The following is a 26,579-nucleotide window of genomic DNA, read 5'->3' on the forward strand; positions in this document are numbered from 1 at the left end:
TTTCTACACTGTACATAGGATAAAGGATAGCTAGAATGTGATTGCGTACTGTGGGTAACATCCACTTTTCCTTAAAGGTTTAGTAAATCGATCCCTGAGAGGGAGACAGAGAGAGAGAGAGACAGAGAGAGAGAGAGACAGAGAGAGAGAGAGACAGAAAGAGAGAGAGACAGAAAGAGAGAGAGACAGAGAGAGAGAGAGACAGAAAGAGAGAGAGAGACAGAAAGAGAGAGAGACGGAGAGAGAGAGAGACGGAGAGAGAGAGAGACAGACAGAGGGGGAGAGGGGGAGAGAGAGAGAGAGAGAGAGGGGAGGGGGGAGAGAGATAGAGAGGGGGGAGAGAGAGAGAGAGGGAGGGAGAGAGAGAGAGAGGGAGGGAGGGAGAGGGTGTGGGTGGGGGGTGGGGAGGGGAGGGGTAACCGAACGCAGCCTCGAAAATAGACATTTTTATCTGCCTCTAATTTTATGTATTTATTACCAATTATTTATAGAGCACACATATTCCGCAGCGCTGTACAGAGAATATTTTTTGCCCATTCACGTCATTCCCTCCCCCAGTGGAGCATACAATCTATATTCCGTACCACATGTACACGCACACACATTCATGCTAGGGTTCATTTTGTTTTGAGCCAATTAACCTACCAATATACTTTTGGATTGTGTGAGGAAACCGGAGTACCCGGAGGAAACCCACGCAAGTACGGGGAGAATATACAAACTCCACACAGTTAGGGCCATGGTGGGAATCAAACCCATCACCTCAGTGCTGTGAGGCAGTAATGCTAACCACTATAAGCGAGATTTGATTCCTGACCAATTCTCTTTTATGACCCAAAGCGCAGAAACAATAAAAACCCCATTTATTGAAATTAGCTTGGGAGATTAAAAACAAAAAACTGGGAAGACTGAGACCAAGGGCAAAAAAAAAAAAAAAGTTGGCCTGCATTTATAGTTGTATATACAGGTATATATATCTCATTTCACATCTGTCTTCTTCACGTACTCCTAACACAAAAACACAAGCTTCTTTTTCATAACCTCCAGCTATTTCCCATCCCAAATGAGTCAAATATGTTGGCAAATAAATAAAGGGATAAATCAAGTTACGAGACACACCCTATATAGCTTAAAGGAATAAAAAAAGCTAAAGGCTTACTCTGCGTGCAGGTACGTCCCTCCCATCCTTCTTTACACATACAAGAGAAGGAATCTCCGTTGCCCACGCAAGTTCCTCCATTAGCACAGGGGTTGGGGAGGCAGCTGCTGTTCTTTGCTGTTCACAAAAACAAAAAATTTACAAAACACATTCCTTTTTAATTTTCCTTCCAAATTACTTTACAGACCATAGAGTTACTGCCACGTGGTACAGCCAACTGAAAGTACTGCTGCTTAATGCGCAATATTTCAAAACCTTGTTCACGTCAAAGGGGAAAAAATTATACTCAAGCGTCTCTCCCAAATACATTTCTGCTCTGGTCACATAATACTCTCCCTTTCACCTGCCCCTCTCCGGTAATCACCTAACTCCATCCTCCAAGACTTCTCCTATGCCGTTTCATCTATATGCGAGCCCTGCAGTACCTGCCTAACCAGGCTATCCCCCAACCTTCAAAGTCATTCAAATCCTGTTCCTGTACTACAGCCTATCCTGATATTTCTGCCACTGCATGTTCTAACAGTTAGGTTCCATGTCCCCAGCTGTCCCACAAGCTTCTAGTACTGGCCTCTCCCTCAGGAATGCTAGCACCTTCATCTCAGGCCCCCACCTTGTTCATTAACCTTATCTGTATTGTGTGATTGCATTGTTATGGTCTGCGATTTGTAACTGCCTGCCTGGCACTGTGGAGTCTCATGACTTCTTACAAATAAAATAATGCTTCTAAAAGGTTTATATAAATAAGGAGATTTACAGTATGGTAGACTTACCATAATTAAATCTTTATGCGAGGTACACTGGATTCCACAGGGAATACATCGGGGTGTAGAGTTTGTTCTTGATCCAAGGTACCAACCGACTAAAGCTTTGACTGTTCCCAGGTTGCACTGCACCGCTTCCTCTATAACCCCGCCTCCGGGCACTGGAGCTCAGTTTAGTTAACCAGTCCAATGCAGTAGCAGGTAAAAGACGGCAGATGTTAGTCACATAGAACCACATTTCCACGACAGGAGAAAGGACCAGCGGCTAATACTATACAAACCCAAAAGAAGCTAAGTGCGTCAGTGTGGGCGCCCCGTGGAATCCAGTGTACCTCGCAGAAAGAGACTTAATCATGGTAAGTCTACCATAAATCATCTTTTTGCAGCGGGGTACACTGGGATTCCACGAGGAAAACATTGGGGATGTCCTAAAGCAGTTACTCATGGGAGGACACGAACCATAGCAAGCACAAGAACCCGGCATCCAAAAGGAAGCATCCTGGGATGCGAAAGTATCAAAGGCATAGAACCTAATGAACGTGTTCACTGAGGACCAGGACCACGAAGCCGCCGTGCACAAATATTCTAGGGACGCGCCACGGCGGACTGCCCAAGAAGGTCCAACAGACCTAGTAGAATGGGCTTTGATAGCAGCAGGAGCTGGTAGTCCAGCATGCACATAGGCTTGCACAATCACCATTCTAAACCATCTGGCCAAGGTTTGCTTGCTCGCAGGCCAGCCACGTTTGTGAAAACCAAAAATTACAAACAGGGTATCCGACCTCCACGTAGATACGGAGAGCCCGTACCAAATCCAAAGACCTGGTTTGTCTTCCAAAGAACAAAGATAAAAGCCAGAACCACAATCTCTTGGTTAAGATGGAAAGAAGATACCACTTTAGGTAGATAACCGGGGCAAGTTCGAAGAACTGCCCGGTCACGGTGAAAAAATCAAAAAGGGTGGACGTCAGGACAAAGCGCCTAAGTCCGACACACTCTTAGCAGAGGCAATAGCCAGCAGAAATACGACCTTAAGCGTAAGGCATTTAAGGTCCACAGACTTAAGAGGTTCAAATGGAGACTCTTGTAGGGCATTTTAGACAACAGACAGATCCTATGGAGCCACAGGAGGTACATAGGGAGGCTGAATCCATAAAACATCCTGAGTGAAAGTATGAACGTCAGGAATAGACGCAATTTTTCTCTGAAACCACACAGACAAGGCAGATATATGAACCTTGAGGGAGGCCAGACGAAGGCCTAAATCTAGGCCTTGTTGCAGAAAAGCCAAAAGCCTGAAGTTCTGAACGAATAGGCATTATAATTCTTAGTAGCACACCATGTGAAGTAAGAGTTCCAGACCCTGTAATAAATCCGTGCAGAAGCTGGTTTGCGGGCCTTCAACATAGTTTGACTAACCGCCTCAGAGAATCCCTTGGCCCTCACGAGTGAAGCTTCAAGAGCCACACCGTCAATGCCAGTCTGGCAAGGTCCAGATACACACAAGGGCCCTGAACGAGGTGGTCTGGGCGTTGAGGAAGTAGAAGAGGACACTATATCAATAGACTCTGCAGGTCTGAGGACCAATGCCATCTGGGCCACGCTGGAGCGACTAGAAGTAGCATTCCTCTTTCTTGCTTGAACTTCTGTAGTATCCTGGGCAGGAGTGACACTGAAGGGAACACGTATGCCAGCCGAAAGTTCCATGGAATTGCCAGTGCATCCACGAATGCTGCTTGAGGATCCCTTGTCCTTGAGCCGAAGACCGGAACCTTGTGATTGTGTCGAGACGTCATAAGGTCTACATCTGGTAGGCTCCACTTGTCCAATAGGAATTGTAAGACTTCCGGATGAAGACTCCACTCTCCGGCTTGAACGTCCTGATGACTGAGGAAATCCAATTCCCAGTTGAGGATTCCGGGAATGAACATTGCAGATATTGCTGGCAGATGGCGTTCCGCCCAAAGGAGGATTTTTGATACTTCCAGCATTGCCATGCGGCTTCGAGTGCCGCCTTGATGATTTATGTACGCCACCGTGGTGGTGTTATCTGATTGTACTTGAACAGGCCTGTTCTGTACCAGAGGAACACTGCCCGCAATTCCAGAACGTTTATCGGGAGGAGAGATTCCTCCCTGGTCCACCGACCCTGGAGAGAGTGTTGCTCCAACACCGCGCCACAACCTCGCAGACTGGCGTCTGTTAGGACGACCCAGTTGGAGAGCCAGAAGGGACGGCCCCTGCTCAACTGTTGGTTCTGTAGCCACCAGCTCAGTGACAGACGAACCTCCGGAGTCAAGGAGAACATTTGAGACCTGATCAGATGAGGCAGGCCGTCCCACTTGGAAAGGATTAACCTCTGCAGATGGCGTTAAGCGTACTCTACCATGTCTTACGCAGACACCATGAGGCCTAGTACTTGCATCGCCGAGTGTATCAACATTCTTGGGCGAGAGAGGAAGTATCTGATCCTGTCCTGAAGTTTCAGGACTTTCTCTGGAGACAGAAAAAAAAATCTGCTGGCTGTGTGTGTCCAGCAGTGCCCCCCAGATGCACCATGGTCCGAGCAGGGACCAGTGAGGACTTTTTCCAGTTGATGAGCCACCCGTGGGCTCATAGGAATTGGACAGTCAGTTCCAGATGACTGAAGAGAACATCTTGGGAGTTCTCCAGGATCAGCAAGTAGTCCAGATACGGCAGGATCCTGATTCCTTGACGGCCTTGACCTTGGTGAAGAGCCGAGGGGCCGTGGCCAGTCCATATGGCAGGGCCTGGAATTGATAATGTAGGTTGCCAATAGCAAACCGCAAATATTGCTGATGCGATATGGCAATAGGTATGCAGGTAAGCATCCTGTATGTCCAGGGATACGATATGGTCTTCGGGTTCCATGGCCTGTACAATACAGCGCAGAATTCCCATATGGAATTTGGAATCTCTCACAAATTTGTCCAATGATTTGAGGTTGAGTATAGGCCAGAAAGACCCATTAGGCGTAAAAACTAGAAACAGGGTCGAATAGTATCCCCTGCCTCTCTGGGAAAGAGGTACCGGCACTACCACTCCTGTGTCTAGGAGGGATTGTACATCAAAGTGTAGAGCTTGCACTTTCAACGGATCCGAAGGGATAACCGTTGAGCAGAACTGGCGAGGGGGACGTCTCTTGAAAGATTGCGTACCCGTGAGACAACTTCCCGCACCCAGGTGTCCGAAGTGGTCTTTAACCAGGCCTGGGCGAACTGCAGAAGTTGGCCTCCTACCCTTGGGTCCCCCCAAGGATTGTTTAAGCTTAGTGGTTTTGGAAGCACGAGCCTGTTTCGGGTACGCCTGACCTTTTGCTTTATCTGGAGGTCGAGAGGAACAAAAAGTGCTACTCTTAGCCTTCGGACCAGAAGGATTAGTACTTGGGAGAAATGCAGTCTTAGCAGTCACCAAGTCAGTCACAATCTTGTTCAGATCCTCCCCAAATAGGAGGTCTCCCTTAAAAGGGAGCACCTCCAAGGTCTTTTTGGAGTCCAGGTCCACCTGCCAGGACCTCAACCACAGAATTCTGCGAGCCAAGAAAGCCCTAGTAGACGCCTTGGCCGCCATAACACCAGGCTCAGAGGCCGCCTCCTTAATATAGTGGGAGGCTGTGGTAATATAAGACAGATATTGTCTAGCAGTGTCAGAAAAATCCTGAGGCAGCTCATCCTCAATTGCCTGAACCCATGCTTCAATTCCTTTCGCAGCCCAGGAAGCTGCCATAGTGGGTCTATGTACAGCACCAGTAAGAGTAAATTGACTTCAGGCAACCCTCCACACGTTTATCCGTCGGTTCCTTCAGTGAGGTGACAGGCAGAGTAGATGACACCAAAAGACAGGCGACATGAGAGTCCACCAGCAGTGGAGTTTCCCACTTGTTACTCAACTCCACAGGGAAAGGATAATGAGCTAGCATCTTTTAGACAGGGAAAATTTATTTCCTGGAGATGACAATGATTCCTGACGCATGTCAATTAAATGGTCAGAATGTGGTAAGACTACTTTAGTAACCTTCTGACATTTGAACTTGCCAGGTTTCTTAGACGCAGTAGAGGGCTCGATTTCATCATCTATTTGGAGAATCAGCTTAATAGCCACCACTAGGTCAGGGACATCAACCCGGGTTGTAGATTCCTCCTCAGAAGCGACTGTATCCCTGTCTGACGGATCAGTATATTCCCCATCCTCATCAGAAGAATTATCCAAAATATTAGTGGATTGTGAGGAAGAAATGGCCCACTTAGATGACCCCAGAGGAGCATGGGGTAGACTTTGTCTCACCAAAGATTGATTTAATTGTTGTAACTGGGTAGACGGAGTGTCCGCCCAGGACGGATTAACTACAGGAATAATATGTGGCTGTAATGGCGCAGAAAGTCCCACAGACATGTCAAAAGCGTACTCAGCATACTTGAAAACGCTGCCCAAGGTGGGTGCTGATTGGCCACAGGTGCTGCGGGTTGACTGGGAGGTGTATGGCACCAGGTGCCTGAAACATCAGCTAAAACTTCCCCCTCAGGTAAATCCTTAGTGCCAGCACTGCATGATGCAGAAGCGTCCGTGGATTTCCCGCCCCGTGTGGCAGACATTATAGAGAATGTAGCCTTAGAGCGTAACAGTACAACATAGCCAGACAAACCCAATACCTGCAAATAACCTCATGTGTTATGGGACAGTAAATACAGGGCACAAACAGAGGATGTAAGAGGTATGAGGCGACTGAAACACACAGCAAATAATACCAAACCGTATATACTGTGTAGCACTATAATTTATATATATATATATATATATATATATAGTTACAAATGAGTGAATCAGTGCACTCGTCAAATTTATACGTAATATCTCACTGTAAAAAGTGCAATCTGCAGTCCAGAATAAATAAGTCAAATGACCAGTCCAGTAAGTAAGTTTTGTTCAACTAATTCAAGGTTTGATTAATCAAAAAAGTCCACACTCTCCCCGTTTTAACGGGTGGCTGCTCAGTTCTTCAAAATGTGCCACTAGGTATTCGTGGCCCAAAGCGGAAATCTGAAAGTAGAGGAAGAAACAACAGAGCGCCTATAGTGTAGTATCCTTTAGTGAAATTTTTGTCACACGCAAGAATAATATTGCGTACCGGATTACGGCTTGACACAGTGCCTGTCGATCCCCTGGTCTTTTGAGTCCAATCTTCTGTCGGAGTCTATATAGAGTCAGGAGACAAAGAATCGCTATATGGCGTAGTAATTACTCAGTAAGTGGGGTCAAGTTTAGTATGTCACATAAGCTTATATGCGTACCAGATAAAGCAATGGTTCGTGCATATCAGTATTGGTGTGTAATATCTTGGTCCTTCTCAAAGGGATGTGGTCATAGGATAGCCTTAGGACAATATATCAAAGCTTCAGTCACCACTTTATAAAGAAACTGATTTATTAAGTGAAGGTATACAAAAAATAAGTAAATGAATAGCTTAGCTTGATTGACAAAAAATGTCGGCTGGGGTAGGTCAGCAAATCAGCAGGTAACTCTCCCAGTAGGTCAGCAAATCAGCAAGTCACTCTCAACGTGTTTCGCCCGTTTTGGGGCTTCATCAGGAGATTCTAACACTCTCTATTGAGGTCCTATTTATACCTGTATCAATGAGCTGTACATTATGCAAATTACTTCCGGTTCGCGTCAACCGGAAGTAATTTGCATAATGTACAGCTCACTGATACAGGTATAAATAGGACCTCAATAGAGAGTGTTAGAATCTCCTGATGAAGCCCCAAAACGGGCGAAACGCGTTGAGTGACTTGCTGATTTGCTGACCTACTGGGAGAGTTACCTGCTGATTTGCTGACCTACCCCAGCCGACATTTTTTGTCAATCAAGCTAAGCTATTCATTTACTTATTTTTTGTATACCTTCACTTAATAAATCAGTTTCTTTATAAAGTGGTGACTGAAGCTTTGATATATTGTCCTAAGGCTATCCTATGACCACATCCCTTTGAGAAGGACCAAGATATTACACACCAATACTGATATGCACGAACCATTGCTTTATCTGGTACGCATATAAGCTTATGTGACATACTAAACTTGACCCCACTTACTGAGTAATTACTACGCCATATAGCGATTCTTTGTCTCCTGACTCTATATAGACTCCGACAGAAGATTGGACTCAAAAGACCAGGGGATCGACAGGCACTGTGTCAAGCCGTAATCCGGTACGCAATATTATTCTTGCGTGTGACAAAAATTTCACTAAAGGATACTACACTATAGGCGCTCTGTTGTTTCTTCCTCTACTTTGAGAGAGAGAGAGAGAGAGAGAGAGAGAGAGAGAGAGAGAGAGAGAGAGAGAGAGAGAGAGAGAGAGAGAGAGAGAGAGATAGATATATATATATATATATGAGACTGCTGCACCTAGCCCCCCCAAGGTACAGAATATAGTGGTAGCAAGTAGTGTGATGCACGAGAATGAAATCCACACAGCAGCTACAGGCACACTCAGTCATATGTACAATGCAGAAGTTATTACAGATAAACAATAAAACTGCACTGGACTAGTAACACTACATATAAATATGTATGAATATAGCTATAACAATGCACAGTAGATACTGGTACTAAATTGACATGTAGAATACTTAAAGTGCCTGTAAATGCACAGCGCTGATGAGACAGGCGGCTTTACAGAGGAGATGGTGCCCTGCAGTGCCAGAGATCAGCTCAGCTATTTGTGAAGATGGCACCAAAATCTGTCAGGGAGTGAGGGAGAGTGAGAAGCAGCTCCAGGGCGGGAACACCAGCAGTAGATGGCGCCCGGAGCTGGGGGAGGGGCTACAGCTCAGCATCTTATCCCCTATGCTGGTCCTCACCACCGCGTACTGTGGAGCCTATGTAAAACGGATTTTAGTAAATCCGACCTGTGCTCCCTGCTCTGGTGGATATAGTGGGGTCCCCGTGCAGTACAGTGTCCACGCCAGCGGCGCGGTTAGTCTCCTGGGACCGTGACCGGACCGCGATATACAGGCGGGTCCCACCTGGGGCACCCTCTTACCTCCTCCCTGAGGTGCAGCCACGCGATCCTGGAGAGCGTCAGCCTCCGCTGCAAGTACCCGGGAACCTGGCCGCGGGAGTATGCGGCGCTGCTGGGGAGGTGATGGAGCTGCAGCACAGAATGTCAGAATGACAAACAGTGCTGCAGCCCTTGAAGTCTTCCTAAAAAGCTCTTTTCAGAGCTCCCTAGCGCAGCCCCACCTGTTAGTGACCTGCTCTGCAGGCACCAACTTACAAATTCCAGTGCCCGGAGGCGGGGTTATAGAGGAGGCGTGCAGTGCATCCTGGCAAGAGTCAAAGCTTTGGCCTGTTGGTGCCTCGGATCAAGATCCAACTCTACACCCCGATGTATTCCCTGTGGAATCCCAGTGTACCCTGCTGCAGAAAAATAGTATTTAAGCATTATATCTTTTTCACACACTGAGCTTAAAAGCAGTAATATGGGTACATTTCTTGTGGAAAAATGTAGGATAACGTAGGTTGATCTACCAAAACTGAAAGGCTTTATAATTAGGCTTACACCATCCCTTTAAAACCAGGACGCTCATGGATTACACAGGTTCTGTGGCCGATTAAAACCAGGCAAAATGCAGGCTTGAAGTCAGCCAGCCACAGAACCTGTGAAATTCACGTGTCCCGGTTTAAAAGGACAGGATGGTAAGCCTATTTATAATTGACTGCATATAAGAATGACTGTTGCAAACACAATACAAGAGGCACAGCTACACAGTGCAGGGTAACAAAACCACTATACAGAAGTGTATCAAAGCATAGGGCTACAAAAATAAAAAAATAGTAACAAATTACAATACAATACAGCAACATCAATTCACAAGTCTAACAGTAGCAACAACCAATTGATTCTTACTGTGCTCTTTGGCCATTAGTAAATCCGGCAAGAGTGGTGATGGGGGGGGGGAAATAAAATATTAAATAAAAAATCATTCAGGACACATAACATTCACGATACGGTTAAGTAGATCCATTTGTACCAGTGTATATTACATCTACTAACTACAGGTGGCATGCCGTGGTTTTATATATGTACCACATGACAGACTTGCCACTTACTCTCCAGCTGTGCAGCCCTCACATACAAACATAGGCTGAGCTAATGTGGCACAATGGTGGAAAGTGGATTATAAAAGGTTCTTTTTTATATCTCCATCTATAATGTGACAAAATATGCAGCGCTGTACATTGATGGGACCACGATACAATCAAATGGCCCAAAATAGAAGGTAGTGGTGGTCCTGCCCAAACGAGCTTACATAAAAAAAAAAAAAAAAGAAAAGAAAGTGCAATTCAAGATCACACAATTCAATAAGCGTTATTCATTCTCACCAAGGTTACACGTGGCTCCTTCCCATCCTGAAGTGCAGAGACAACGGAAAGTGTCACCAGTGTCAAAGCATGTACCCCCATTGCTGCATGTGCTGGGGTCACACTGATATTCACCTGTTAAGCAAATATAACCTTAGCATAAGTCCACCTTAAAGCTGCAGAAATACACACAGGTTGAGTATCCCTTATCCAAAATCCCACACTTTTTAGTAATTTTTGAGGGCAGGGCGCCGGTCTGTGGGGACATTTGTGCACGTGTCTGACGGCGTCACTTAAGGGGGCATGGGCGGGCGGCAGCGTCACTAAAGGGGGCGTGGGCAGCTGGCGGCGTCACTAAAGGGGGCGTGGGCAGCCGGGAGCAACACTATAGGGGGCGTGCCTATCACCTACGGAGGTGCTGGGCTTCCCCCAAGCGCTCTCCCGTAGCGTGAATAGATGCTGTGCGCATGCGCATGGCATCTACACACGCTGGGAGAGCAGGAAGCGTGCAGGCTGTTTAGCAGGGCGCCGCAGAAAGGGCAGGGTGGGTTTTGCCTTAATAAAATCGGGCAGGGCGCCGCGCCCTGCTAAAACAGCCTAGAGTGAACACTATATGTGTCATTATCTCAGTAGGGGAAGAAAAAATGTGTGATTTTGAATTTTGGATAAGGGATACTCAAACTGTACTAATACATCTGAGTAAAGCTCATAACATGGGGGAAGAGGGGAGGTCATAACCAGATTTATATATGCATAAAGGAATGTAAACACAAGGAAAGCAGAAAAGGTCAGGGAACGCAAGTACAGACTGAAAATGCAGGCAAGTGAAGTGGGAAAGTGGACAACCTACACCTCAAAAAGGAATGCAAGCTAAAATCTCCTTGTTACTTACGGGAGTGACAAGTTTTGCCTTTCCATCCATTTTCACACTGGCAAACAAAATCATTTACCAAGTCAATGCATCGGCCGCTGTTCTGGCAAGGATTTGGGTTGCAATCATTGTAGTCTGTTGGGGAAAAAAAAAGAAGATCAGAACCATAAAGCATGTCGTAATAAAGGGTCTAGTTCAGAGTTGATCGCAGCAGCAAATTTGTTAGCAGATGGGCACTGCAGGGGGGTTGGGGGGGCAGATATAACAAGTGCAGAGAGTTAGATTTGGGTGGGGTGTGTTCAAACTGAAATCTAAATTGCAGTGTAAAACTAAAACAACCAGTATTTACCCTGCACAGAAACAATATAACCCACCCAAATCTAACTCTCTCTGCCCCACCTGCAGTGCACATGGTTTTGCCCAACTGCTAACGAATTTGCTACTGCGATCAACTCTGAATTACCCCCAAAGCATGAAGACGAATAAATAAATAATAAAGGGCATTAAAAAAAAAAAAAAAATGTTGGACACACGGACAAGCATACTTAATTTCCAACTTACTTATATCACAGAATTCTCCGCCCCAACCACTTGGGCAGAAACATCTGAAAGAGTCAATTTCATCTGTACAAGTTCCGCCATTTTTACATGGAGTCCCAAGACAGTCGTTGATATCTAAAAGACGCAGACATGTCTATTTTTAGAACACTTCAAAGGCTAAAATGCATTAACATGCTGCTAACATAGTAAACACAGCAACACATAATACCTACGCAATAATACAAAATGAGTTTTCTCAAACACTTACTTTCATGGCAATATGCACCAGTGAATCCTCGATCACAGGAACAGGTGAAGTTTCCACCAGGCCGACTGATGCAGCGCCCATGAGGCCCACAGACATTAGAGGAGATGTAACGGATACCTTCCTGGGTGGCATTAGTAGAAATCGCTATTGTACAGCTGTCTATGACTAAAAATAAAAAAAGGAGGAACACATTAGCGACACACAGACGCTCAAAATCAGCTGCATAAAAAAAAAAAAGTTTAAAAAATAAATAAAAGGGACCAGCGCTTCAAGCTAAAATAGCAACCAAGTACTACCATTTATATAACGCAGTTTGGAGAGTATTTATAAAGCAAAATCCATTAATAGCTGTAGTGGTCAGAGTCTGCGGAAGCCTCTTATGCAGTTCGTACCCCACAGTTACCTTTGCAAGAGCCATTTTTGCAGTGGTCTTTAAGATGAGAACAATTCTTCCCGTCATAGTCATCGGAGCAGGCACAATAGTAATCACCGCCTAGGTTGTAGCAAGGAGCTTTATTTTGGCAAGGGTTCGGGTCACAGAAGTCAATGTCCACCTACAGAGACAGTAAAAAACAAACAGGTATTTCAGAAAAAGTATAATGGTCACAATGTAATTAAAACATACATATTTGCAACACAAATTACATAAATAAATTAAAAAACCATGGATGAGCATTATACCCTGGGCACATCACGAATCTGAGCTTTGTGGAAGTCAAACCATCATTGGAGAAGGTCACACCTAGAGTCTGCCAGCACACGAGAGAGTCATATACCAAATGGATGAAAGTACTATGGTCTTATGCATCATGTTTGGAGCAAGCCCTTTGTGCTGTGAATTGTCACAGATCCATGATGATTTGATCATGTTAAGAAAATAAGGTAAAATGCCAACAGGAGATGACCACTTATTGCAGCCAATATGGTAGCTTAGTTTTAATGTTGCTCAGATGATCATGACAGACTGTACAATATGCCTTCAGCCCATATGCCGTTCACAGTTCAACAAATCACCAGCGCAGAGGGATTTCTGCTGCCTGTCATAGAACTCAGCTGTAACAATTGTAAGCCTTACACAGGAATACAACACACACCCAAAACTACCTAGGATTTGAAGATGTCGTCTGAAGAATTGAATTTATTGCCCAGACAAAGTCATTTATATAAAGATATATATATATATTATATATATATATATATTATATATATATATATATATATATATATATATATATATATATATATATATATATTATATATATATATATATATATATATATATATATATATATATATATATATAAAAAGAAACATAAGTGGAATGAAGGACAGGCAGCGTAGGACCCCGAACAGGGACTATTATGATATAGCGCAACTGGATTATCCCAGGTTTAAAATAGACTGGCCCAAAATAAGTCAGTAAAAGTTTCATTAACCCTACAGTTTATAGACCAGATTACACTGCATGCATATAAATATTAAACACTAAATAGTGTAAAGGAAGCCGCCTCTGGACAAAGTATTAAAGCGCCATTTTACATTGGTCAAAGCTGGTGCGGAAAGGGGTGTGGTTCATCAAATCGACAGTGTCTAGGTCGACAATGTTTAGATCGACCACTATAGGTCGACAGTCACTAGGTCGACATGGATGGAAGGTCGACAGGGTTTCTAGGTCGACATGTGCTAGGTCGACAAGTCTAAAGGTCGACATGAGGATTTATTCATTTTTGTGTCGTTTTCTTCGTAGAGTGACCGGGATCCCAAATTAGCGCACCGCGTCCCCTCGCATGGCTCGCTTCGCTCGCCATGCTTCGGGCATGGTGCCTTCGCTCCGTTACCGCTTCGCTCGGCACACTTTACTGTTCCAATCGTAGTCCACGTGGATCGTTAAGTATGAAAAAATTTAAAAAAAAGAAATGTGAAAAACTCATGTCGACCTTTAGACTTGTCGACCTAGCACATGTCGACCTAGAAACCCTGTCGACCTTCCATCCATGTCGACCTAGTGACTGTCGACCTATAGTGGTCGACCTAAACATTGTCGACCTAGACACTGTCTATCTTCAGACCAGATCCCTGCGGAAAGTTGGACATTTAAATGTTCGTTTAATACAGCTCCCTATTCAGCAGCACGCCAGGCTGCAGCTCCAGGACTAACACAGGACAACAGCAGCGTAGAAACACATTTACCACAACGCTCTTTCTACAGGTTGAAAGCCTGTCTGCAAGTCACTATTAGGACAAAAATGCCCAACTTAAACAAATGGTAAAACCATGTAAACCTTTAAGCAGTTATGGCCTTTTAAGGTAGTCAGTCTTAATAAATGGGCTACGACCTGTCTCGGCTGGTTATTGAAGCCAGGCACAAGTTTTTGTCATAAACCTAAAAAAAACGTAGTAATTTTCAGTGTTCAATTTTTATTTAACCTGTTAAAATGTTAGTGTCAACGCCTATACTTTATGTATTTGTACGGCATAGTTTTGTTTGCCATTTTTTTTATTCTTCTTTTGCAACAAAAATGAATATAAAAGCGTCAACTCTGCAGATATATACGGTAATGTCCCCGACATTATAGCGTGCGTGGAAACCATGACGTAATGGCTTAAAATAGATTGATTGGGTCTGTTGGAAAATGACCAATGGGGATTCTGTACGCAGTCAGTGATGCCACCTTAACGACTTGCCGACACAGAAGTGAGCAGATATTCCGATATCAAGACTGCAGCCTATCACATCGCAAGGAACGTTAGAAATTAGGCATTTGGTGAGGTCACTGGTTCACTAGTAAAGGGATAGGCTGCATACTCATGAACAATGCTCCAGCCGTTGTCATCTTTAACATAGCAATAAAGTGGTTTCATTTTGGTCTAAGTTAGAATACATTTAAAACACATTAAGAATTGCCCATTTCGGCAACCTGGCTACATACATAGAACAGCCCAAGTACTGTAAGATTAAGGCGATATATGGCTTAACAGTGCTATACATGGGGGAGGGTAATAACTTCCACCTGCAAGGACGCAAAACTGTCCTGTTTCCTATAGAAACTAAGAAACGTGAGGCTCAGACAGTGGACACTAATAAGCAGAGGGGAAGACTCCTTGTCTGGAGGTTGGCGACCAATCAGCCATCTGCAGCTACTTCAAAGACTTTTATGCTTAGCGAGAAAAGTCATGCCTGCCACCTCCCTGATGTAAAGCAGCTCTGCTAAACACGACCTTAATAATACACCCGAGGTTTCTGGAGAGAGATTTGGCAGTGCACTTGCAGACATTTTGTTATTACAAACAGCGGTGCTCGCCTGTACATGCAGTCTCATTGCTGCCACGGTGCACAGCTTTACGGATTTATCCTAACCTCTTCATGACTGGACCAGCTTCCTTCCCATATGGCCGCAAACCAAAGTTCCACATCGTGTGAGGTCAGATTTTCTGGATTTCAAACAATGTGTAATCTTTAGTTTATGATGAGACCTTGTTTTTGTTTAATTTATTATTATTTTTTGCCGCGAGTGTCTGGATGGGGTGAGGCAGGTACACATGTGTGCTCATACACCTAGCCTCAGTACGCTGTGCTATGCGAAACGCTTGGCGCGAGTGGAGGGGGTAAGACAGGTACAGATGTGTCCTCGTACACCTAGCCTCAGTACGCTGTGAGATACACCTGGCGTGAGTGAGCCACACAGAGCATGTGTGCACAAAACCGCTTCACAAGACTGCACCGATCGATCGGATGTGTGACACATATCTGCGCGTGACCAAGTCTGACTTTGTATATGAAGCACAATGGAACTAGGCGTGAAAAAAAAAAAAAAGCTGCATCGCAGCACTCCGTATACAGATTCTAACAGTCGCACACAGATACGCAAGGAACGTGTACCCAACTAAGTGCAGTTTCATGAAGCCGTTTTGTTGCATCGCTTACAACCGCGATGCACATTCTACTGCAAAATATTGGAATAACAGCATTCAATAAGTAAAGGATAATATGCTTAGCAGCCACTAACGAGTATGAAGTGACCTTCCTTATATGCAATAAAGGAATACGGATATAGGGGGTCATTCAGAGTTGTTCGCTCGTTGCCGATTTTCGCAACAGAGCGATTAAGGCAAAAATGCGCATGCGCTAAGTAAATTAGCACAAAACTTAGTAGATTTACTCACGTCCGAACGAAGAATTTTCATCGTTGAAGTGATCGGAGTGTGATTGACAGGAAGTGGGCGTTTCTGGGCGGAAACTGACCGTTTTCTGGGAGTGTGCGGAAAAATGCAGGCGTGCCAGGATAAAACGCAAGTGTGTCTGGAGAAACGGTGGAGTGGCTGGCCGAACGCAGGGCGTGTTTGTGACGTCAAACCAGGAACGAAACGGGCTGAGCTGATCGCAGTGTAGGAGTAAGTCTCGAGCTACTCAGAAACTGCTAAGAATTTTCTATTCGCAATTCTGCTAATCTTTCGTTCGCAATTCTGCTAAGCTAAGATACACTCCCAGAGGGCGGCGGCCTAGCGTGTGCAATGCTGCTAAAAGCAGCTAGCGAGCGAACAACTCGGAATGACCCCCATAGTTGGTAGGGTTTTACGGTGCTAATGCTATGTTCTGCAAATCCCGTTAACATTAATAACATGGTAATTACTCCAAATGTCCCGATACAAGTTTTATGAAGGCACCTCCTCCTTGTATCGTTGAAACAGTGTGGTACTACTGTACAATGGAAATCCAATGTCGTGTTGACACGGCCTCTTTAGTGGAAGATATCGGTGCCTCCTGGAAAGTATCCGTGCTCACAGTTTATTGCAGCTTGTTGTAATTCAATGTAGAAAGTTCCAGCAAATAGTACCGATGTCACTTAACTGATTGAATTTAGAATGTCGACTGAGCTATGTAGCCCAAACAGACTCCACAGTCACTGCTGCACCGCTCTGATCCACCAGAAAACACCCCTCACTCACATATAATACATTCCTCCAAACAAAACGTGATCGGAACGTCTATGCATCACAGCATCTTACAGTGTCTGATACTGTCCACATCCAGTTTTGAGATGCTGTGACGGCAACAATTGGGTGTGTGCGCATCGTTAATCTGGGCGAGATGGCACTGTGGCTGTAGTGTGATGCTCGGGGTAATGTTTGGCTGGGAAAGCTTGGCTTCTTCCATTCATGTGGATGTTACTTTGACATGCACCACCTGCCTAAGCATTGCAGACCAAGTACACCTCCTCATGGCAATGGTATTTCCCGATGGCAATGACTTCTTTCAGCAGGATAATGGACCCTGCCACACTGCAAACATTGTTCAGGAATAGTTTGAGGAATGTACAGAGTTCAAGGTGCTGACTTGGCCTCCAGTTTCCCCGGATCTCAATCCAAATCTAGCATCTGTGGGATGTGCTGGGAAAACAAGTCCAAGCCATGGAGGGGGTTCACTACGATATGCCGGCGGTCGGGCTCCCGGCGACCAGCATACCGGCGCCGGGAGCCCGACCGCCGGCTTACCAACAGTGTGGCGAGCGCAAATGAGCCCCTTGCGGGCGCGCTACGCGCGCAACACTATTTTACTCTCCCTCCAGGGGGGTCGTGGACCCCCACGAGGGAGAATAAGTGTCGGTATGCCGGCTGTCGGGATCCCAGCGCCGGTATACTGTGCGCCGGGATCCCGTCAGTCGGCATACTGAAGACCACCCCCATAGAGGCTCCACCTTGCAACTTACAGGACTTATAAGGATCTGCTGCCAACGTCTTGGTGCCAGATATCACAGGACACCTTCAAAAAGGTCTTGCAGCGTCCATGCCTAGACAGGTCAGAGCTTTTTCGGCGGTACAAGGGGAGGGGGGACTGCACAATATTAGGCAGGTGGCTTTAATGTTATGGCTGATTGGTGTATATCTTCTCAGAAATGCTTTACTGTATCCATGTAAAATAGACAATAGGTCATGCCAGCCCTAGAACATATGGACTCTTTTACAGTTTCCCATTATGAAACTCTTCCAACATTTTACATTAGAGGTATTTAAGGAATCTTAAAATGTATTGAGGATAGCTAAGGATTCACATTTTTCATGATGGGAGTGGTGGAAAAAAAAAAATACTTTCAACAGACCAAAATTTGCCACAACACGATTACAGATACAAGAGACTTAATAATGCCCAGAGAGGAATGTTTTATTTGTGCTAGCATGTCTGATTGAAGTTTTAAGCTGTGATTTTCTAATGAAAAAAAAAAAAAAAAAACTACGCACAAAGCTGAAGGACGGGAATAAGTCTACATGTTTCAATTCAATAAACATTAAGTATGTTCAGTTCTCAGCGCTAAGCCTGTGAGGAAAGGCTAGAAATTTTTCTTTAGATGTCCTCCTATCAGCTGTATTCACATGTTTCCTTTTGTAGTATAAATTTCCCTTTCCAGTTCAAGTTTAATAGTATGCAGGCAACAGTGAGCAAAACTTCCTGCAATTCATATGGTTTTTTTATCTGGTTCCTGGATCGTCTACAATAAAATGAAAGAATATAAAAAAAATAAAAAAGGGGTTGGGGTGGAGGGGGGGGGGGGGGTTTACACCAAACCCCATAAACGTTACAATAGCAGGTATTAAAGATTGGGACACGCTTCCATAATACTGAATTCTATCGGCTCTTAAAAAAATAAATTGATTGACGATGAAAGCTGTAATCAAAGAGCTATAGAGAAAGTGTGTTAAAACATATTGGGGGCACATGTGCAGTAACATGATAATATGTATTTAATCCAACATTCAAAACCAAACTCCCTGGTCGGTTTCCGGATAACCTTGACAGAGCCAAACGGACTAGAAGAGCAAGTGACCTACTGAGATCATCAAGTACCCCTGCAGATCCACCAAACATAGGTAAGCTATGTCAAAACAATCTATTTTTTCTTCTTCTTTTAAGGCAAGTGTCAATTAAGAGATCCATCCGTTGAGGTCAGCTATCAAAAACAGCACAGAGAATGGTAAAGCACCACACTTGCCTAAGATAATTATTGTGATAGAATGTAGTAAACTCTGCAGAGAGACCATCTATGAAGTATTTGTTAAGACAGACGGAATTTTGATAACTTTACGGCAGTCCTATTCTACATAGCATCAAGGGAACTTTTAACGATCAATTGATGTAGAGCGGTTACACCAATATACTTAAAAATATATATTACCATATAAAAAACAAACCACGTGACCTATATATAACTCCATTAAATTTGCAGAAATACTTTGTGCGAAGGCAGATTATATTGCCATACCAACAGCTTGCTCATCTTTTTTCGCCATCTTTGCACAATAAAGAATGCGGCACGGGACCCATGTCCTGGTTCTAAGTAACAAGAATATTGCCAGGCTTTTATGGACAATTCCACTTTCAAAGAAATAGCTCCAATTTACTAGAAGACCAAATATACATATTTGCTAGTAAAACATGGTACCATTGTGCCTCAGTTTAGGAGAAGGCAATGTCTGTTCTCTGGTGTCCTAATATGGTTATATAGTCTTGTTGCCATCAGTAATAGACATGTACTGTAAGCAGAATTGGTTTTGTCTTCTATGTTCCCTCCCACTTCAATCTCCATTCTGTGTTACCTTCTCAGTTTCCAAGGATCACGTTTCAAATATCAGAAAACGCAACCATGCTGCTCTGGCAGTAGCAATGGATGAGGAGATATTCAGTAGTCACAATTATTGCACACAAACGTGTTTTGTCCTCCTGCTCTCCAGAGCAAGACAGTCTCAATATCTCTATGAATTATACTTACGATAATTCCATTTCTTTGAAGTACTTCATGACAGCCACACTATGGGTTAATGACCCATTCCCATAGCATAGACAGGAGGATTTTTCTTCTAGTACCTGCCCACTTTGACTATATAAAGCGTGCCCCTCCTCTTCCTACCTGTCTTTTTGAGGGTTTCCGCAATATCTAGAAGAAAAAACACTCTCCACAGGGTGGGTAATTCATGGGCTGCCATGAAGTACTTCAAAGAAATGGAATTATCGTAAGTATAATTGCGGTTTTCTTTTCCTTACTTCACGGCAGCCACACTATGGGATATACCAAAGCCAAATCACGGGAGGGAACCACAACAGACAAATAAATTGATGCTTAATATTTAAATTATACCTAGGCTTGTTGCAAAACCTGGTTACCAAAGTGAGCTTTAACAATATCCAAAGCATAATGTTTAGAGAAGGTATGTATAGATGACCACGTAGCTGCTGCACATACGTCTTCCACCGCCACCTGTGCCTTCATAGCTCAGAATACGGACACTGCCATAGTCGAGTGTGCCTTGATATTCTCTGGAGCTTCACGGCCATCCTTCTAGTAAACAAAAGGTGATAAGTTCCTTAATCCATCTTGCAATAGTTTATGTCATTGGCATACACCCTTTCCTAGATCCAACAGGTACTAGAAAGAGACTTTTCTCCTTCCTGAAAACCTTTACCCTTTCCAAATAAATAAATAAATAAATAAATAATAAGATTTTACTTACCGATAAATCTATTTCTCGTAGTCCGTAGTGGATGCTGGGGACTCCGTCAGGACCATGGGGATTAGCGGCTCCGCAGGAGACAGGGCACAAAAATAAAGCTTTAGGATCAGGTGGTGTGCACTGGCTCCTCCCCCTATGACCCTCCTCCAAGCCTCAGTTAGGATACTGTGCCCGGACGAGCGTACACAATAAGGAAGGATTTTGAATCCCGGGTAAGACTCATACCAGCCACACCAATCACACCGTACAACTTATGATCTGAACCCAGTTAACAGTATGACAAACGTAGGAGCCTCTGAACAGACGGCTCACAACAATAACAACCCGATTTTTTTTGTAACAATAACTATGTACAAGTATTGCAGACAATCCGCACTTGGGATGGGCGCCCAGCATCCACTACGGACTACGAGAAATAGATTTATCGGTAAGTAAAATCTTATTTTCTCTGACGTCCTAGTGGATGCTGGGGACTCCGTCAGGACCATGGGGATTATACCAAAGCTCCCAAACGGGCGGGAGAGTGCGGATGACTCTGCAACACCGAATGAGAAAACTCCAGGTCCTCTTTAGCCAGGGTATCAAATTTGTAGAATTTTACAAACGTGTTCTCCCCCGACCACGTAGCTGCTCGGCAGAGTTGTAATGCCGAGACCCCTCGGGCAGCCCCCCAGGATGAGCCCACCTTCCTTGTGGAATGGGCCTTGACAGATTTAGGCTGTGGCAGGCCTGCCACAGAATGTGCAAGTTGAATTGTGCTACGAATCCAACGAGCAATCGTCTGCTTAGAAGCAGGAGCACCCAGCTTGTTGGGTGCATACAGTATAAACAGCGAGTCAGATTTTCTGACTCCAGCCGTCCTTGAAATATATATTTTCAATGCCCTGACAACGTCCAGCAACTTGAAATCCTCCAAATCGCTAGTAGCCGCAGGCACCACAATAGGCTGGTTCAGGTGAAACGCTGACACCACCTTAGGCAGAAACTGAGGACGCGTCCGCAGTTCTGCCCTGTCCGAATGGAAAATCAGATATGGGCTTTTATACGATAAAGCCGCCAATTCTGACACTCTCCTGGCTGAAGCCAGGGCCAGTAGCATGGTTACTTTCCATGTAAGATATTTCAAATCCACCGATTTGAGTCGCTCAAACCAATGGGATTTGAGAAAATCCAAAACTACATTAAGGTCCCACGGAGCCACTGGGGGCACAACCGGGGGCTGTATATGTAGTACTCCTTTTACAAAAGTCTGGACTTCAGGAACTGAAGCCAATTCTTTCTGGAAGAAAATCAACAGGGCCGAAATTTGAACCTTAATGGACCCCAATTTGAGGCCCATAGACAATCCTGTTTGCAGGAAATGTAGGAATCGACCCAATTGAAATTCCTCCGTGGGGGCCTTCCTGGCCTCACACCACGCAACATATTTTCTCCAAATGCGGTGATAATGTTGTGCAGTCACCTCCTTCCTGGCTTTTACCAGTGTAGGAATGACCTCTTCCGGAATGCCTTTTTCCCTTAGAATTCGGCGTTCAACCGCCATGCCGTCAAACGCAGCCGCGGTAAGTCTTGGAATAGACCCGGTCCCTGCTGAAGCAGGTCCCGTCTTAGAGGTAGAGGCCACGGATCTTCCGTGAGCATCTCCTGAAGTTCCGGGTACCAAGTTCTTCTTGGCCAATCCGGAGCCACGAGTATCGTTCTTACTCCCCTTTGCCGTATAATTCTCAGTACTTTTGGTATGAGAGGCAGAGGAGGAAACACATACACTGACTGGAACACCCACGGTGTTACCAGAGCGTCCACAGCTATTGCCTGAGGGTCTCTTGACCTGGCGCAATACCTGTCCAGTTTTTTGTTGAGGCGAGACGCCATCATATCCACCTTTGGTTTTTCCCAACGGTTCACAATCATGTGGAAGACTTCTGGATGAAGTCCCCACTCTCCCGGGTGGAGGTCGTGCCTGCTGAGGAAGTCTGCTTCCCAGTTGTCCACTCCCGGAATGAACACTGCTGACAGTGCTATCACATGATTTTTCGCCCAGCGAAGAATCCTTGCAGTTTCTGCCATTGCCCTCCTGCTTCTTGTGCCGCCCTGTCTGTTTACGTGGGCGACTGCCGTGATGTTGTCCCACTGGATCAATACCGGCTGACCTTGAAGCAGAGGTCTTGCTAAGCTTAGAACATTGTAAATTGCCCTTAGCTCCAGTATATTTATGTGGAGATAAGTCTCCAGACTTGATCACACTCCCTGGAAATTTTTTCCCTGTGTGACTGCTCCCCAGCCTCTCAGGCTGGCATCCGTGGTCACCAGGACCCAGTCCTGAATGCCGAATCTGCGGCCCTTTAGTAGATGAGCACTCTGCAGCCACCGCAGAAGAAACACCCTTGTCCTTGGAGACAGGGTTATCCGCTGATGCATCTGAAGATGCGATCCGGACCATTTTTCCAGCAGATCCCACTGAAAAGTTCTTGCGTGAAATCTGCCGAATGGAATCGCTTCGTAAGAAGCCACCATTTTTCCCAGGACCCTTGTGCAATGATGCACTGACACTTTTCCTGGTTTTAGGAGGTTCCTGACTAGCTCGGATAACTCCCTGGCTTTCTTCTCCGGGAGAAACACCTTTTTCTGGACTGTGTCCAGAATCATCCCTAGGAACAGCAGACGTGTCGTCGGAAACAGCTGCGGTTTTGGAATATTTAGAATCCACCCGTGCTGTCGTAGAACTACTTGAGATAGTGCTACTCCGACCTCCAACTGTTCTCTGGACCTTGCCCTTATCAGGAGATCGTCCATTTTCTTTGAAGAAGAATCATCATTTCGGCCATTACCTTGGTAAGGACCCGGGGTGCCGTGGACAATCCAACCGGCAGCGTCTGAAACTGATAGTGACAGTTCTGTACCACGAACCTGAGGTACCCTTGGTGAGAAGGGCAAATTTGGACATGGAGGTAAGCATCCCTGATATCCCGGGACACCATATAGTCCCCTTCTTCCTGGTTCGCTATCACTGCTCTAAATGACTCCATCTTGATTTGAACCTTTGTATGTAAGTGTTCAAATATTTCAGATTTAGAATAGGTCTCACCGAGCCGTCTGGCTTCAGTACCACAATATAGTGTGGAATAATACCCCTTTCCTTGTTGTAGGAGGGGTACTTTGATTAACACCTGCTGGGAATACAGCTTGTGAATTGTTTCCACTACTGCCTCCCTGTCGGAGGGAGACGTTGGTAAAGCAGACTTCAGGAACCTGCGAGGGGGAGACGTCTCGAATCTCCAATCTGTACCCCCTGGGATACTACTTGTAGGATCCAGGGGTCCACTTGCGAGTGAGCCCACTGCGTGCTGAAACTCTTAAGACGACCCCCCACCGCACCTGAGTCCGCTTGTACGGCCCCAGCGTCATGCTGAGGACTTGGCAGAAGCGGTGGAGGGCTTCTGTTCCTGGGAATGGGCTGCCTGCTGCAGTCTTCTTCCCTTTCCTCTATCCCATGGCAGATATGACTGGCCTTTTGCCCGCTTTATGGGGACGAAAGGACTGAGGCTGAAAAGACGTTGTCTTTTTCTCCTTTATACGGCAATACTTCCATGTGCCGTTTGGAATCTGCATCACCTGACCACTGTCGTGTCCATAAACAACTTCTGGCAGATATGGACATCGCACTTACTCTTGATGCCAGAGTGCAAATATCCCTCTGTGCATCTCGCATATATAGAAATGCATCCTTTAAATGCTCTATAGTCAATAAAATACTGTCCCTGTCAAGGGTATCAATATTTTCAGTCAGGGAATCCGACCAAGCCACCCCAGCGCTGCACATCCAGGCTGAGGCGATCGCAGTATAACACCAGTATGTGTGTATATACTTTTTAGGATATTTTCCAGCCTCCTATCAGCTGGCTCCTTGAGGGCGGCCCTATCTGGAGACGGTACCGCCACTTGTTTTGATAAGCGTGTGAGCGCCTTATCCACCCTAAGGGGTGTTTCCCAACGCGCCCTAACTTCTGGCGGGAAAGGGTATACCGCCAATAATTTTCTATCGGGGGAAACCCACGCATCATCACACACTTCATTTAATTTATCTGATTCAGGAAAAACGACAGGTAGTTTTTTCACACTCCACATAATACCCTTTTTTGTGGTACTTGTAGTATCAGAAATATGTAACACCTCCTTCATTGCCCTTAACAAGTAACGTGTGGCCCTAAAGGAAAATACGTTTGTTTCTTCACCGTCGACACTGGAGTCAGTGTCCGTGTCTGTGTCGACCGACTGAGGTAAAAGGACGTTTTAACGCTCCTGACGGTGTTTGAGACGCCTGGACAGGTACTAATTGGTTTGCCGGCCGTCTCATGTCGTCAACCGACCTTGCAGCGTGTTGACATTATCACGTAATTCCTTAAATAAGCCATCCATTCCGGTGTCGACTCCCTAGAGAGTGACATCACCATTACAGGCAATTGCTCCGCCTCCTCACCAACATCGTCCTCATACATGTCGACACACACGTACCGACACACAGCACACACAGGGAATGCTCTGATAGAGGACAGGACCCCACTAGCCCTTTGGAGAGACAGAGGGAGAGTTTGCCAGCACACACCAAAACGCTATAATTATACAGGGACAACCTTTATAAAAGTGTTTTTCCCTTATAGCATCTTAATATATATAATCATATCGCCAAATAAGTGCCCCCCCTCTCTGTTTTAACCCTGTTTCTGTAATGCAGTGCAGGGGAGAGCCTGGGAGCCTTCCCACCAGCATTTCTGTGAGGGAAAATGGCGCTGTGTGCTGAGGAGAATAGGCCCCGCCCCCTTTTCGGTGGGCTTCTTCTCCCGTTTTTCTGAGACCTGGCAGGGGTTAAATACATCCATATAGCCCCAGGGGCTATATGTGATGCATCTTTTAGCCAGTATAGGTATTTCATTGCTGCCCAGGGCGCCCCCCGCAGCGCCCTGCACCCTCCGTGACCGCTGGTGTGAAGTGTGTGACAACAATGGCGCACAGCTGCAGTGCTGTGCGCTACCTCATGAAGACTGAAAAGTCTTCTGCCGCCGGTTTCTGGACCTCTTCACTTTTCGGCATCTGCAAGGGGGTCGGCGGCGCGGCTCCGGGACCGGACTCCATGGCTAGGCCTGTGTTCGATCCCTCTGGAGCTAATGGTGTCCAGTAGCCTAAGAAGCCAATCCATCCTGCACGCAGGTGAGTTCACTTCTTCTCCCCTAAGTCCCTCGTTGCAGTGAGCCTGTTGCCAGCAGGACTCACTGTAAAATAAAAAACCTAAAAACTTTTTCTAAGCAGCTCTTTAGGAGAGCCACCTAGATTGCACCCTGCTCGGACGGGCACAAAAACCTAACTGAGGCTTGGAGGAGGGTCATAGGGGGAGGAGCCAGTGCACACCACCTGATCCTAAAGCTTTATTTTTGTGCCCTGTCTCCTGCGGAGCCGCTAATCCCCATGGTCCTGACGGAGTCCCCAGCATCCACTAGGACGTCAGAGAAAAATAGTTATTGCTCTCACAAGATCCAACGTATGTAATCTTTCCTCCTCATTTTTCGGTTGAGGAAAAAACGATGGCAAGATGATCTCTTGGTTAATATGAAACGTTGACACAACCTTCGGTAGGAAAGATGGGTTTGTCCTTAGAACAATTCTATCAGACAACACTTTCAAGTATGGCTCTTCTGTCCAAAGTGCTTGCAACTCCCCATCTCTCCTCACTGAAGTAACAGCCGCAAGAAAAACCACCTTCCATGTCAGAAACTTCATACCGACTTATTGTATTGGCTTGAACGGATGTTCCATCAAAGCATTAAAAATTAAAAATTTAGATCACAGGGTGGTACTATTGATCTAATTCTTGGCCTTATCCTTCTTGCGGCTAGATAGTTATTTGAGGACGAATTAATAAAAAAATTCTATCTGTCCAACAAAACACTCAAAGCCGATATCTGAACCTTTAGAGTTCACACTGCCAAACCTTTGACGAAGCCATCATGAAGAAACTGCAAAACTTGAGCTGTTTCAGCCTTCGATATATTAAATTTATCTTTTGATCAGACGATAAAGGTTCTCCATATTCTATAATAAA

General features: G+C 45.3%; 1 protein-coding gene across 2 annotated transcripts in view; it reads right to left on the reverse strand.

Moving 5' to 3' along the window:
• Nucleotides 1–26,579, reverse strand: part of JAG2 (jagged canonical Notch ligand 2) — a 144,643-nt gene that overhangs the window by 16,443 nt on the left and 101,621 nt on the right. For both annotated transcript variants that reach the window (XM_063947209.1, XM_063947208.1), the window contains 6 exons: nucleotides 12,387–12,537; nucleotides 11,984–12,148; nucleotides 11,737–11,850; nucleotides 11,197–11,310; nucleotides 10,326–10,439; nucleotides 1,160–1,276 (listed from right to left, as the gene is read on the reverse strand). In XM_063947209.1, coding sequence (XP_063803279.1) covers nucleotides 1,160–1,276; nucleotides 10,326–10,439; nucleotides 11,197–11,310; nucleotides 11,737–11,850; nucleotides 11,984–12,148; nucleotides 12,387–12,537 — 775 coding nt within the window. The remainder of the gene's footprint in view (nucleotides 1–1,159; nucleotides 1,277–10,325; nucleotides 10,440–11,196; nucleotides 11,311–11,736; nucleotides 11,851–11,983; nucleotides 12,149–12,386; nucleotides 12,538–26,579) is intronic.

This window comes from Pseudophryne corroboree, chromosome 12 (assembly GCF_028390025.1).
Source record: "Pseudophryne corroboree isolate aPseCor3 chromosome 12, aPseCor3.hap2, whole genome shotgun sequence".
NCBI classification, from domain to species: domain Eukaryota; kingdom Metazoa; phylum Chordata; class Amphibia; order Anura; family Myobatrachidae; genus Pseudophryne; species Pseudophryne corroboree.